We start from the raw sequence: 15,173 nt of genomic DNA on the forward strand, positions 1-15,173 counted from the left end.
TCTCTGGGAATGATTGCTTCCCCCTGGCCTGGGGCACCTCCCCCGCATCGCCATGGGTCCATATTAACCCTAGAGCTGCCAGAGGGATGCGGTCTGTACTAGTTGCTCTCTAGCGCCTAATAAACTACAAGTCCCAAGTCTACATTGGCAGGGGTGCGATCTGATAGGCTAGATAGTACTATAGGCACTGCAGTAATCACGAGTGAAGTCAGCCGGGTAAGTCATGCTCCTAGCTGGTTCCTTGTACATACGAATGTATATATGTATAATGTATCAAACTGCAAATATTTTTGTTTAAACTGTCTGGTTATATCTGAACAGAGTTGATTTTCAGAACTATTTTTTTCTAACTTTGCATGTCCTGGGTCAGTTCCCACAAAACTGCCTGTAAAAATGACTAGTAGTGTATAAGATGACGAGTACTGTTCTAAGCTGTAAAAAAAACTCGTATATAGCAGTGGTATCTATGGTGGATGGTTATATGTTTATCTTTAACCGGGAGTATTTTACACATTAAACTACATAGTTACATAGTTAAGTTGGATTGAAAAAAAAACAAAGTCCATCAAGTTCAATCCTTCCAAGTAAACCCAGCACACACACAAACCTATACTGACCTATCTATACACTCACATACATAAACCATATTTACCAACATCAGTACTAACTGTAGATATTAGTATCACAATAGCCTTGGATATTCTGATTGTTCAAGAACTCATCCAGGCCCCTCTTAAAGGCATTAACAGAATCTGCCATTACAACATCACTAGGAAGGGCATTCCACATTCTCACTGCCCTCACCGTGAAAAACCACCTACGCTGCTTCAAATGGAAGCTCCATTCCTCTAATGTAAAACAACCTCAATCTCGACAGTCTCACCTCATAGCTTAAATCTTCCATCCCCTTTACCAGTTTAGTTGCGCATCTCTGCACTCTCTCCAGCTCATTAATATCCTTCTTAAGGACTGGAGCCCAAAACTGCACTGCATACTCAAGGTGAGACCTTACCAGAGACCTATAAAGGGGCAAAATTATGTTTTCATCCCTTGTGTTCATCCATTTGGGATTTTTAGAAGCCTGTTTATTAAATAGTGAACTCTAACATTCGCCCATTAATAAAAATGCTTCTAAAAATCAAATAGGAATGAATAGAACATGGGTGAGATATTAAGTATTAAACTATAAATGCACATTTAGATAAATATTCCCTTTGTTGTCAGCACCTAGCAGCAGATTTCTAATCTGGTGCAGAGTGCAGCCAAACCCCAGACACAAGTGCTTTTTAAATAAATGCTAAGAGGTGAGCTTCTGGGGCCCTTAGTGTTTACGCAAGTTAGGGAGTGCACAAATGAGCGCCATACCCAGTGGCAAGCCATTGCGCTTCCATACATGTTCCAAAGCAAATGATTCCTTTTATTTGTGCCTTCTTTTTCATTAAAAAAAGTCTATGGATATGACTGTTTACGGGGGATTTAAAACTAAAAAAATGAATTGATATAAACTTACTCAGAGTGGTCCTCTAAACCATGGGTCCCCAACCGCTGGGCCGTGGACTGCTTGGCACTAGGCCGCCTCTGTTCCCATGGAGCGCAAAGCGGCACACACATAAAGATGCGAACGAACACGCCGCAAATAAAAGCATTGCGTGCAAGACTGTGCCTGAAATTCTCCTGCTTGCAACCAGTCCAAAAAAGGTTGGGGACCCATGCTCTATACCCTTGTAATTTTAATTAATTTTCTCTTGTTAGAGGTTCCTAAGATATTAGCAGTTATAGACTGTTTTGTACTGCTTAATTTTCTGTGGCACGTCCTGTATTTAGTTGGGGTGAAGACACATGAAGCTATTTAGTAGCAGCTACTTATCATGGCTACTAAACACCAGAAAATACCCTGCCATAAATTGTACTGAGAATTGCCTCTGCTAAAAAATACATAGAGACAGTTATCAATAAATAATCAGCATTTTTTCTATTTTAGTAGCTGCTACTAGTAGCTATGTGTGTTTACCTTTTAACTCTCAGGTTGCTGACTCACAGTTGAGCCAGAAGCCTGGTATTAACAGTCAAAAATATAATTCTCTTAAAAACGGCTTAAAATAGAAAATGAGCAAAATTTGCAAATGTTCTTGTGGAGCATTTTTTAAGGGTTAAATAATAATTTAGACAGTGTTCACTGCATGATGGATGAGTTTTTCTTATTAGAGGAGCCTGTTAGTTTTGTCTAACCCCCATCTCCCAAATGAATTCAGCATTAATAAATAACCCACGGAACTGCATTTTTTTATGTATCAGTAATTAAAAAAGCAGGTGTATCAAGGGTTTATTGGGGATACCACACATAAGCTTACTATCTTATCTTTGATCATTAGTGGCTGGTATCAAAGGGGATCTTACTTTATAGTACCACAGTTTCCTCATTTAAATAGGAATATTGCCAAAATGAATAATGAAGTGCTGTACTCTTAATTGTGAAGCAGAGTGTAAAGGTGCCCATACACGTTAAGATTTGCTCGTTTGGCGAGATCGCCAAGCGACCGGATCTTAACCTGATATCCCCACCTACAGGTGGGCGATATCGGGGAGCGTGTAGGCTAATTCAGTCGTTTGGCCCTGGGGCCAAATGTTCGAATTATATTGGTGGCAATGGGGCAGTCGGTTCGGGGACCACATCAACAAGCTGATGCGGTCCCTGATCCGACTAGATTTTCTAACCTGCCCGATCGAGATCTGGCCAATTTCACGCCAGATATTGGTCGGCAGGCCCGTCGGTGGTCCCCATACACGGGCCGATTAGCTGCCGAATCGGTCACCGCTAAGGGGCAGCTACAATCAACCTGCGTATGGGGACCTTAAGAAAGAGAGAAAATAAACCAGCTTTGTGCAGTATGTGTGTGTCAAAAAACTGTTAAATTGTCAGGGGCCACTTAGGGCCAGTAGCATAGGCTTATTTTCACCAAAAGCAACTGCTGTGCTGAATTGCCCTGTGTGAGGCTAGCTACTGCAGTGAACAAGGGGTTTCTATTCTCCTTTTTTAGCTTTGCCAAACAATAATTGGTCAATGCATCTCATTTTTCTTTATACTAAAGGTAAAAACAGCATCCATACCTATTTTTGGGTCCCAACTATAGGAAAACATTTCCTACACCCCACATCACAAATGTTGATCACATTGAACTTTCTTGTCACTGCATTAATGATGTTTCTCTTGTTTACCCTTATTATGACATGAAGTGACTTTATGTAAATAGAGCTTGAACTCTAAAAGGGTAATATTTGCTCTGTAAATAATCAATCGTTAATTTGCAGGCTGATGTGTTGTACTTTCTGTAAATCTTTTTCTGGTCTAGGAACTTTTCCAGTTTACTCTGCAATATCTGTGAGCCAATACTTGCCTAGATGCTGAGAGTTGTGGACCAGTGCTTTTGCTTAGTTTAGCTGCAGCTGCTGAAGATCATTGGCATGACGGAATTGTATAGCCCACTGTTCATGTGCTTATAGCTATAGTTTGTTTATATTCTCTTCATTTTTTTTTGTTCCAGTAATGCTCTTGGCTCTTCTGCTGCACTTTGATCCCAGTATAAAGAAGGGATGGGCTTCTGTTAAATCAATGATCAGACAGTCAAGTGTCTTACTCTGAGGACCTGGCTAAATGTTGTATTTATGGATTGGGAAGAACACCCATACACATTACCTTAGGAAACCATCATTTTGTGCAAGAAAACACTGAAAGAGCCTGTCCTAGTCATGGAAGTCTGGTACATTCTCTTATTGGGGTACATGTATACCATGGTAATCGCTGATTCACCAAATATTATATTGATCCTTGCTGATGACTTAGGTTATGGTGACTTAGGGTGTTATGGACATCCTTCCTCTCTCACCCCTAACCTGGACCAAATGGCTGCTCGAGGGCTGAGATTCAGAGACTTCTACTCTACAGGAACTGTGTGCTCACCCTCCAGGTACTTTAAATTTTCCTTACAAATAATACGTCAGTGGCTACTTTCACAGCTGGTATTGAGTTCCTTGTTATCCATAGTCAAGGATGAGCAGATAACAACTTTAATTAAGGATTCCTATCAAAACGGATATTATATTGTTAGACATGCTTCCATGTGGCCCTGTAAAGCTAGCCTCCATTGGAAAGATCTAATCAAAGAAGACGTATGACATTTGGACTGTAAAGGTGGCCATACATGTAGCAATTATGATCCTTCCTGCGACCATGATTGTTTGATTCCCCCACTGACGTTCAGGGCTGAATCATCATATATGGAGGTAGAAACAATAAGAATTCTACCTCCATCTGCCTATTCAGCTTAACCTAGATTTTGCTTGGGTGCCTTCAACGGCGCCCAATCAAAATCAACAAGACAACTGATATCCGCAGCCTTTGCAATATCATCGTCAATCTGCCATACACGCACCGAATATCGTACGAAACGAAAGGTTTCGTACAATATTATCTGCATGTACGGCCAGTTAAAGCCGGACTTCTGCTGTAAAAAGCCTGAATATCTATAAAATCTAATTTTCTATTTAAGTATCTTGAACTGAATGTCAGATTATTGAATGGTAGATTACAAATGCCTCAATTTCTTCTCTTATTCTCTTTTTACACTTTTTTTTTTGTTTTTACCACAAACAGTAAAGTAGCTCACTAATATGTGCACTATAATAATATTAGTAATACTTGGGAAAATACCATAGGCACAAGTAAACTGAGAATAGTCCCTGTTGGGTCACCTCTGCAGAAATGGATATCACTGTTGGTACCGCCATCTACTTTTTTTATAGGATTTCATGTTTTGGAAACTACTCTTTTAAAAAATTATTGGAAAATATCCAATTCAAGTTGCACCCCTTCTAGCTCTAGTTTAATGTAACTATTAATTTTTTGTTGAAATAATAGACATTTACACCCCCCTCCCAATAGGTTTCTTTGGTCATGTAGCAAGCAGAGGTCTACAAGGACTACAATCCTATACAAATTTGAGGAAAATAATTCAGGCCCATCTTGATAAATCACTTCTCTTTCACTTTTTACAGAGCTAGCCTTATGACGGGCCGCTATCAGTCCCGGAATGGGGTGTACCCAGGTGTTTTTTATCCTGGCTCTAGAGGTGGCCTCCCATTAAGTGAGGTAACAATTGCTGAGATGCTGCAGTCTAGTGGATACATCACTGCCATGGTTGGCAAATGGCACCTGGGCTTAGGGCTGAATGGAACCTATTTGCCAACAAGACAGGGATTTCAGCACTTCCTAGGAGTGCCCTTTTCACATGATCAGGTAACTTTAAAAGTGTGGTTATAATGTATAAATAAAAGTTATTGGAAATAGTTATAATAGATGTTTGCTGACATTTCTATAGTTGAGACCACAGCTTGTGTATTATGTCAATTCCTACTCATCACATTCCCAGAACCTGCTGAAACATTTTTAGGAGATAAAGCAGAGACCAGATTTCTCATAGGTCACTAATCTCCAAGTGTGTAGCTTGCAATAAAATATGAGAGGCAAACTAACAGAATTTACAGCATTTGCAGCAGGAAAAATGAGTTCATGTACATTGCACAAATGTTTATCAGCAACAGATTGCACTCTAGTCCACTGAATATGAGTGTGGTTAGAAATAAGCAGAAGCAATCTAGAACAGAACAAAGCGGTGCTGTTCCATATTGTTTTTGGTTGGATATACCAATTAGAAGTGGCCATTGGAGAACTTGCACTGTTCTAAAACAAATTCAAGTTGCAGTTCTGACTACTACCTTCTAACTACATAGAAATAAGCAGAGACAATATTTTGGTGCTGCTAACTAGTTTGGTTATTTACCTTGTGTGGTAAAAGGTAAAGTAAATGAGTGAACATAGCAGGCTAAAACTTCAGTGTTTGATTTTATCAAATAATAGGGCCAGATCAACCCTTAAAAACTGAAATATGTCAATCTCTAAAATAAATTTCTAGGGCTTGATAGTATTTTTTTACACAGTTGCTGCACTATCTGTATATCTAGTTTCAACTAATTAGGGCCAGTTACGTTCAATTCTTTAGATGTTAGGTCCAGCTACAGTTGTCAAATAATTGCTATAAAACTGTACTTGCATGACTTAAATACTTATTCTGTATGGGAAGGGATGCCTATATGAATGCAGTGAGTGGAGGATGCATGCTTATTATTTAACAATCTTTTGTATGGCATATAAAGAATTAGAGAATGAATGGAAATGGATTTACTTAATTTCCAAAATACACTTAAACAAATTAGTGACCAGCCATCTTTGTGTGGATTTTGCGTGTGTCCAGTTTCAAAGGGAAGATGAGACAGTCCTATCTTTAACTTACTAGGGCCCCTGATTATCATATACAGGTGTGGGACCTGTTATCCAGAATGCTCTGGACCTGGGGTTATCCGGATAAGGGGTCTTTCCGTAATTGGGATCTCCATGCCTTAAGTCTACTAAAAATAATTTAATCATTAAAAAAAACCAATGGGATTGTTGTGCCTCCAATAAGGATTAATTCTATCTTAGTTAGGCTCAAGTACAAGGTACTGATTTATTATTATTATAGAGAAAAAGCAAATCATTCTTAAAAATCTGAATTATTTGCTTATAATGGAGTCTATGGGAGATGACCTTCCCGTAATTCAGAACTTTCTGGATAACGGATTTCTGATAAGGGATCCCATAGCTGTACTCTACAAATACTGATCAGAATTTTTATAACATGCATGTACAAGGGCAAGTAAATGTGCTTCTTCCCAGGTACTTTTGCAATATACTGTAATTATGGATTATTAAAAACCTCAATAACTAAGAAGCTGTACAGCGAGTGTGGTTGTTGTTGAGTATGGCCTGTGATGTAAGTGCCAAAAAGTTTAACTGGCATTAAAAACAAAAAAGGTATTTAAAACTGAAAAGGTGAAATACAAAGTAGGAATTTTACTTTATAGGCAGCAGTAAGAATCTAGTTTAAGGATCAGTTTGTAGGTTTGTTGGTGCCATTCAGTGTGTGTCTTGACACGTGTATGCAATCTTGGAGCAGCCATTAAGCATTCAGTGAGAGGTGCAGGTGGGAGAGGCTGCTAACTGGGCATTGACTGTCAAAGGAAAGTGATGTGTGGGGATGGGACACTTGGGGCAAATGAGGGAGACAGGTTTGGCACAGTTAAAAGGGGAAGTTGAGAATAGAAGGGCAGGGTTGCTGACCCACAGCTAGTTCACAACAGCAGATTTGTTCAGCATGTGTTGGAGCGAGTGAAAATATTATTTGGAGGGTCTGGGAAAAACCCAGTATACACTGGTACTAATGACAAGTTAGAGGAAGCGAAGACTAGGGCTTTTATGGTAACGTTTACTTACTATTCTGTTGGACAAGGAGTTTATTTACTGTGCAAGAGGCTTCCCCAATAAGATTTGATGCCAGAAGTCTTAAACCTAATTTTATAATGGGTCCTGTTGATAATGACTTGATAGTATCAGTAAAGTTGCATGGCACAATAGTGCATTTTTTTTAACCTTGACTGCTAGCACTGGATTGAACTGCAGTTTATCTTTTGGGCTACAGAAATGAAATGATCTTAAAGCTGGAAAATTTCCTCCTTGACTATATATGTATTGTTGGAAATATATTGCTTTGTTAATTGCTTTGTGTCATTTTATGCTTCTGCAGGGCCCTTGCCAAAATCTTACTTGTTTTCCTCCAAATATAAGTTGCTATGGGACATGTGACTTAGGAGAAGCTCTACTCCCCTTGTTCCTTGGTGAAAAAATAATTCAGCAACCAGTGGACTTCACAAAACTTGTACCCAAATACCAGAAATTCAGCAAATCCTTCATCAGTGCAGCTGTGAAAGACAAGAAGCCATTCTTTCTCTACTATGCCTCCCATGTGAGTGACCTCCTTAATGCTCCTTATTAACTTTGCAGCAGTTCTTTTAAAATGCTGGATACACGGTTAAACACTTGGAGGTCGTCTTGGATCCTGGATTCAGTGCATCCCTAATTTTAACCTTTCCTTCTCTTCGAAAAGGGGTGGTTCACCGTTAAGTTAGCTTTTTTAGTACAGGGATCCCCAACCTTTTTTACTCCTAAACCACACTCAGATGTAAAAAGTGTTGGTAAGCCACAGAAGCATAAATAAACTTGCAAAATAAGTGCTGTGATTGGCTATTTGGTAGCCCCAAGTGGACTTCTGGCCTGCAGGAGGCTCTGCTTGGAGTAAAACTGTGTTTCTGTGCTTCCAAAACATGTCTGCAAGACAGATTTCAAAATGGTCACCTACTTTGAGAAAACTAGGAGCAACATCAAATGGGGTGGTGAACAACATGTTGCTTACAAGCCACTAGTTAAGGATCACTGTTTTAGTATGTTATAGATGTTTTAGTATGTTATAGTATGTCCTATTTTTATCATTTTTGATAATGTTATTGTTACTTTTTATTACCTAACTTTCTATTTAGGCCAAAGCGGAGAGCTGCTAAACAAAAAGTTAAATAACTGAAAACCCATAAAAAATGAAGACCAATAGCAATTAAATCAAAGTTTACATCATGCTAAAAGTTAATTTAAAGTAAAATTACCCCTTTAAGACAATCCATTTTGCCTTCAGAAGTTTTTGTTATAACCTTTAGGTTTGGGACAATTTACACATTATACAACAGCATTTTTTATGTAGACACATGTATACCTAAATGCAATATCAAAAGTGATTTTTCAAATTAAGAAGGGGGTATCGGCTTATTCATGTTTTTAAAAACAGTATAATCAAATATTACTCAACACTACATTAAGCTTGCATCTCTAGCCTGTTGGCTGCTTGTTTGCCACCAGATTCAGCAATAGAGTGATCTATAACTTAAAGTTATGTATGTAGAATGAATACAGTTTTATTGCTTTCCTGTTTCTCCCTACCTAAGAATCTCTATTTTTTTCCCCAGCACACTCATTACCCACAGTTTGCAAGTGCTCAGTATACAGGCCAGTCTCTAAGAGGACGGTTTGGAGATGCGCTTCTTGAACTTGATGGATCAGTGGGGGAGCTGCTAAGAGCTATTTGGGAAAATGGGATTCAAAATAACACGCTCATCATCTTTACCTCTGATAATGGGTCAGTAAATTACAATAAAATTTAAAGTATTGTCAACATGATTTTGTTAGTGAAACATACCAAGAATCCAGGGCTCGCTAATGTTCCCGATTTTGTTTCTGAGCATGGCGTGTGTATATGTATATATATATATATATATATATATATATATATATATAATCTTCCAACTGAGTCGCACTCGATATGTGCAGAGCTTTGAAACATCCTTAATATATATATCTAAGGGCAATGGCACAAGGGGTAATTTACAAGGGGCAATTTCAGCCATTATTCATGGCCCAGATAACCTTCCATTGCTCCCAGTGGGAATTGTGTGTAATCATCAACACAGGCCACTGTACCAAGTGCAATTTCAGACACAATTTGCCATGTTTTTTATGAACTGCAGTGCAATAGGAGATTTAGTCAGTTCCTTTAAGATATTTTCTGTTTGGTTTTGAGAGAAGTATTATTTCTTGAAATGTATAGTGTGATTGCCTATGTCACAATGCATTTCCAGGCCTGAGACCATGCGTATGGAGAGAGGGGGCTGCTCCGGGCTTCTGAAGTGTGGCAAGAGTACAACCTATGAAGGTGGTGTAAGAGAGCCAGCAATAATGTACTGGGAGGGAAATATACAACCAGGTAAGAAAACTGAAAAAAATCAGTTTAATGCATTAAAACAGACGGGTTTATTTAGAATAGTAGTGCTGATTTCCGGGGTTTAGCACCAAGAAAGAGGCTGTTTGAATGGGTTATTTAGCTATACCCATTTTTTCCAAGTGTTATTCATACACTGTTGTCTATTGGCTTTCTGATTTATTTTTTTTTTTTAATCTAGGAGTTACTTCAGAGCTGGCTAGCACACTGGACATTTTGCCCACTCTAGCAAGTCTTACAGGAGCCTCACTGCCTACCACTGTGCTTGATGGATATGACTTAAGCAAACTCCTATTCAATGGACATCCAGTGAGTATGATCTATCTATCTAATCTTCAATTAAGTACATGTACACTATAGGCCTATATTAAAAGTAGGTGTTAAGTGCAAGAAAATACACACCACCTAGTGGACACTTATTTTATTGCAGCAGCTTTATGAACTTCATGGTTGTAGGAGATATGATCTGACAGTTTTTAAAGGGGACATTAACTTTCTGCATTAGTGTTGCTCCACCTAAATAAAGTCAGAAGAAGAAGGCAAATAATTCTGACCATATAAACTGACCACCATATAAAATATTAAAAGTTAATTGCCTACCAGAGAGATAAGGGCTCATAAGATTTTTATAATATATAACATGCACATATAATACATGACACATTTGTATATTCCATTCTTAATCCTTAATGATCTTTGTATGCTGTAACAGCTAATAATAACTATATCTTGTAATCCACAGAGTCCACGGAATACATTTCATTACTACCCCTCCTACCTTGAACCTAAAAAAGGCATCTTTGCCTTGAGATTAGGGAAGTACAAGGCACACTTTTATACAGAGGGTGAGTATATTGTGCTGTAAAGCATTGTACACTGGATAGAATGAGAGTCTGACTATCTTATTATATCATTATGCATGAAGATATTTTCCCCATAGCTACATTTGTTTTTAATTAGCGTGCTTGTCATCAAGAGGGACGGGTGGTGCTGGAGAGGTGCTCCAGTAAGGGGCCCCATGGCAGATGGAGGCCCCTAGATGACCAAAGAGGCAATTTGTGGGCCCCAAAGGCAGGCCCATGTGGGGAGTGAGCAGAGCTTGGTGCATCAGAGGTGTGGTTTTGCCATAATGGTTGGACTGCATCAGGGGCATCACAATGCATACATGAGATTTTTTAATTGGTGCTTCATTCTACTTGTTGGCAGGGCCCACCTCCTACATGACCACTGGGCCTCCTGGGGGAGGGCCCTGCTAACTTGGTAGTATGGAGCCCTGTGATTAATGATGGTGGCCCAGTATGCTGTACCCATAACTAGGGCTCCCAGACATCCCATTTTCCCAGATCTTCCAGATATGTACCTTGTTTTAGTAACGCTAAATGATCCATTGTGTGACGATTCTGTATTGCAACTTCATTGGTCATTTTTTTTGGCTTGTATGTTGTAGTAAGTAGTGTTGGCTGAATTTATTAAAATATAGCATTACAGTATCTAAAATCTAAGAGCCTTGCTTATGGGCATAATAAAGCTTTTTAAAGTCAAGTGAAACACAATGCAAAAATGATTCGAGAAAATAATAAAAATAAATGATTTTTCTCTTTGCATCTCTTTACATACATTACAATATACCCTTTTGGATGTTGCTTACTGTTATAATCTAAAATATGAAAGATGCTGTAGAACAATGCAGTTTGATGCTACATACACACCAACTACAAGATCATGATTCTCTTTTTTTCCTAATATGGAGGCTGTAATATTTAACACCTTTCAATATTTTTAAAGGTGCATTCCACAGTGAGACTACTCCAGATCCAGACTGCCATGTGACTGCCCTTCTGAAATATCATGATCCACCTCTTCTGTTTGATTTGAGCAACGATCCTGCAGAGAACTATAACTTGTTAAAGGATGGAATCCCCGTGGATCTTGTGCCAGTGCTGAAAGAAATTTTGGCTGAACAAAAAAGATTTGAGAAAACTGTAAAGTATGCAGATAGTGAGATTAATAAAGGATCAGACCCGTTACTGAGACCCTGCTGTAACCCAGAATGCAGCCCAAAACCTGGCTGCTGTCACTGTGAAAAGAGGAGTGGAAAACTGTGAAATGAGGAAAGGAAAACTTTATTCATGAAAGGTGCTTGCATCAGCATGTGCGTCTTTCACTTCTGTACAGTTGTGCCCAGCGCTGCTGCCTCCTGTTTCAAATCAAGTGCTGTTGCACCAATTGATGCAGGGATATCCAGGAGCTACCACCACCTCCAAACTAGGTGGTAACTTCAGGGTTTCCACTGCAGCTTGAGGCAATAGGCGCAGTGCTGATGCACCTAAAGAGTTGGGTGCATGTGCCACTCTCACGCTGAACACCAGTAATGACGCCAATTGGAACATTTTTAGTGCAGTTGCATCCAGATGTGGTGTGCGACTGCAACTGTGTTAATTTTGATGCACCAGCCACACTTGCGTCGGACGCAGCTCTCCGTGGTGACAGTTAATACAGGTATAGGACCCGTTATCCAGAATGCTTGGGACCAAGGGTTTTCCGGATAAGGGATCTTTCTGTAATTTGGATCGCCATACCTTAAGTCTACTAAAAATTTTATAAAACATTAATTAAACCCCAATAGGATTGTTTTGCATCCAATAAGGATTATTTATATCTTAGTTGGGATCAATTTCAAGGTACTGTTTTATTATTACAGAGAAAAGGGAAATCAGTTTTAAAATTCTATATTATTTGATTAAAATGGAGTCTATGGGAGACAGGCTTTCTGGATAATGGGTTTCTGGATAAGGGATCCCATACCTGTATACTGGAATTCTGGGGGAAAAAAGCTGCATTGTGGGTAAAAAAAAACGTGCCTGCGGTCATAAATGCCTCCTGATGTGTAGATCTGGTGCTTACTTTAATTGTCTTCTATTCAGTGCAGGGCATAGCATAAACTACACATTGTGCAACACATACTTTATGGTTGAGCAACTTTTTACCAGGTCTTTTTTCTGTTTAAAGGGATAGTTCACCTTTAAATTAATGTTTAATATGATGTTGAAAGTAATAAAAAAAAAAAATAGCATTTTCTGCTGCCATTTGAAAGAAGACAAGTAAAACAATGGAAGGCAAATAATACAAAAACTGGAAAAAAAGACCATTTAACAAACTAATACCTAATACATTAACAGTAATTTTTAGCCAAGATTGAAATCACAGACTGTATACTTTTAATGATTACAGTGATTGCAAAGATGCAACCTTCATGGGCTGGAATTAGCTCTGCAACTAATTACATGCAAAATATGCAGCATTCTGCACAGCAGAAATCACTGTTGCTTGTATCTTGTGATTAGTCAGATATATATTGTTACAGTATATGTTTGATCAGAAGGTTAAAACCAAGCTTGCTGACATTAATCCAAATTTTTTTATACTGCCATAACATTGATGTCTTTTCTGCCTCAGAACTGTGTCTAAGTCTGGTCTTTTCATTTAATGACTTTTGTATTGTTATAGAGTTGTAAAATGAATCAGAATTGCACTGAATTTTATTTTAATTATTACATCAACTATATGCCCCAGCATTCACCCCACGTCTGTGTAGGATATTAAGGGAATAGCAAGAACAGCAACAGAATGTCTTAAGCTGGCCACACACGTGACCATCGGCCGCACGAAAGATCATTCCAACACTCCACTGACGTCCAGGGCTGAATCGTTAGATATGGAGGTAGAAACAATAGGATTTCTGCCGATTCAGCCCTGAACATAGATTTTGCTCGGGCGCCTTCAATGGCACCCGATCAAAATCTTTTAGCCCGCCCCGATCGGCAAGACGACTGGTATCTGCAGCCTTCTGCAATATCGGTTGCCTCGCCAGGTTGCCGTACACGCACCGAATATCATACGAAACCTTGTTTTATCTGTGTGTATATGGCCAGCTTTAGGGCCCTAGTGCTACAGCGTGCAACACATTTTAATAGAAGCCTGACAAGCTCTTAGTCTCTCCCGGTTATAGCAATGTAACCACATACAAGCCGATACCTTTGAAATATACTTTGGCTGCACAGGGATGGTTACAATTCACAGATCAAATTGGTGGGTATGAGTTATTTACAGTGTAATCACAGCACAAGTCCAGGCTTTAGTTAACTTGAGACAGTAAATTAACTAGTAAAGATTTACCTTGCAATTTACTGCTACTCTTCTGTCACTAAATTATTAGTATCATTTTAGTATCCATTATTAGTATCATTTTCCAGGGCTCTATTTAGCTGTAGCAGAAAACAGTTATGTTCTTAAGATGGTATCAACTGTACCAAACATGTAAAAGATTTATATGTTTATGTAAAATTGGACACCAAACAAGTTAGTTTAAATACATCCTCCACACTCTTCATTGACTTCATTTTATTTACTTTAATTATGTATAAAAGTCATACCTAATTAAAGTTATTAAAAAATAAGTGTTCCCTTTATAGAAGCAGTTGTGTAAATTGTGAAGCTTCGCTAGCAGAATGCCTGGCTTCAGTGGATAATAAGGAGGGCAATGAAAATGCAAGTAGATATATAGTCACTAAAAAGTCAAAATTGTTAATGTAGTTAGATCCTTGCTATGTATATTTGATGATGCTCTCACTAGCATAATCTTTGCAAGTTTCAAGCAACAAATGCAACACCACCAGAAATGAACTAGCCATAAGCTTTATAACATATCTAGCTTTATCAGTGCTTCTGGAAAGGGATTCAAGTACTGTACATTGGCTTGGCAGTGATGTCCAGATTAGCCTAGTGTGCTCATCGTTAGTTAGTTCTATGTTAGCAGAAGGAAAAAGGGGAAATGATAAGAAAGGCTTGCAGCGCAATATAAATCCATTCACTGCATGCTAGTATGGTTACTTATTAACTGGAACAGGGCCGTTCAGCTGGAAGATACTGGATAGTGTGGGCCTCTGCTTAATTTTTTATGGACCAAAGCCTGATCCACAGATGTAGTTTTTGTATGATGTCATCATTTTAATGTAACTTGTCCTGGACTTGTAAAATAACAATCCGTTCTCTGTTTTTTTTCATTCTGAAATTACATTGTAGTGTATTTGGTGCATAAAACAAATGAACAATGATGACTTGTGTAGTGTATTAAAAAAAAAAATGTGTCTAAATCACTGCCCAGAAATTCATTTGCATTCTGGCCCAGTCAGTTCCTGTTGTTCAGTTCAGATACTCTTTCCTGGTAAGTCTCTTATACTGTATGCCTTCTGCATACTCTCTCATATATGCCATAGCTAAAGATGGACTAGAAGAACACTAGAAGTGTTGATAACAGAAATCTACAGAAACTAAAAGCTGCCATTTAAGGAAGTTTAATTAGCATAACAGCAAATTAACTCTGATAATATCTTGAATGTGTAACAGGAGAGCCCTCTGTGT

The 15,173-nt window shown here is 38.6% G+C and overlaps 1 protein-coding gene across 1 annotated transcript; it reads left to right on the forward strand.

Moving 5' to 3' along the window:
* The first annotated feature begins 124 nt into the window (after positions 1-124).
* arsa.1 (arylsulfatase A, gene 1) lies at positions 125-14,905 on the forward strand. The gene is made up of 9 exons (XM_002938291.5): positions 125-216; positions 3,543-3,965; positions 5,053-5,293; positions 7,677-7,895; positions 8,944-9,113; positions 9,613-9,737; positions 9,934-10,061; positions 10,495-10,597; positions 11,538-14,905. Exons 2-9 carry the CDS (start codon positions 3,748-3,750, stop codon positions 11,855-11,857), a joined length of 1,524 nt encoding a protein of 507 aa, XP_002938337.3. The 5' UTR covers positions 125-216; positions 3,543-3,747; the 3' UTR covers positions 11,858-14,905.
* Positions 14,906-15,173: the final 268 nt, after the last annotated feature.

Source organism: Xenopus tropicalis, chromosome 5 (genome assembly GCF_000004195.4).
Source record: "Xenopus tropicalis strain Nigerian chromosome 5, UCB_Xtro_10.0, whole genome shotgun sequence".
Taxonomy (NCBI): domain Eukaryota; kingdom Metazoa; phylum Chordata; class Amphibia; order Anura; family Pipidae; genus Xenopus; species Xenopus tropicalis.

Coding starts and splice junctions, on each gene's coding strand:
- arsa.1 (XM_002938291.5), top strand. CDS start 3,748: ATGGAAGTCTGGTACATTCTCTTATTGGGGTACATGTATACCATGGTA. Junction 3,966..5,052: donor ACTGTGTGCTCACCCTCCAG/GTACTTTAAATT, acceptor CACTTTTTACAG/AGCTAGCCTTATGACGGGCC. Junction 9,738..9,933: donor GGAGGGAAATATACAACCAG/GTAAGAAAACTG, acceptor TTTTTAATCTAG/GAGTTACTTCAGAGCTGGCT.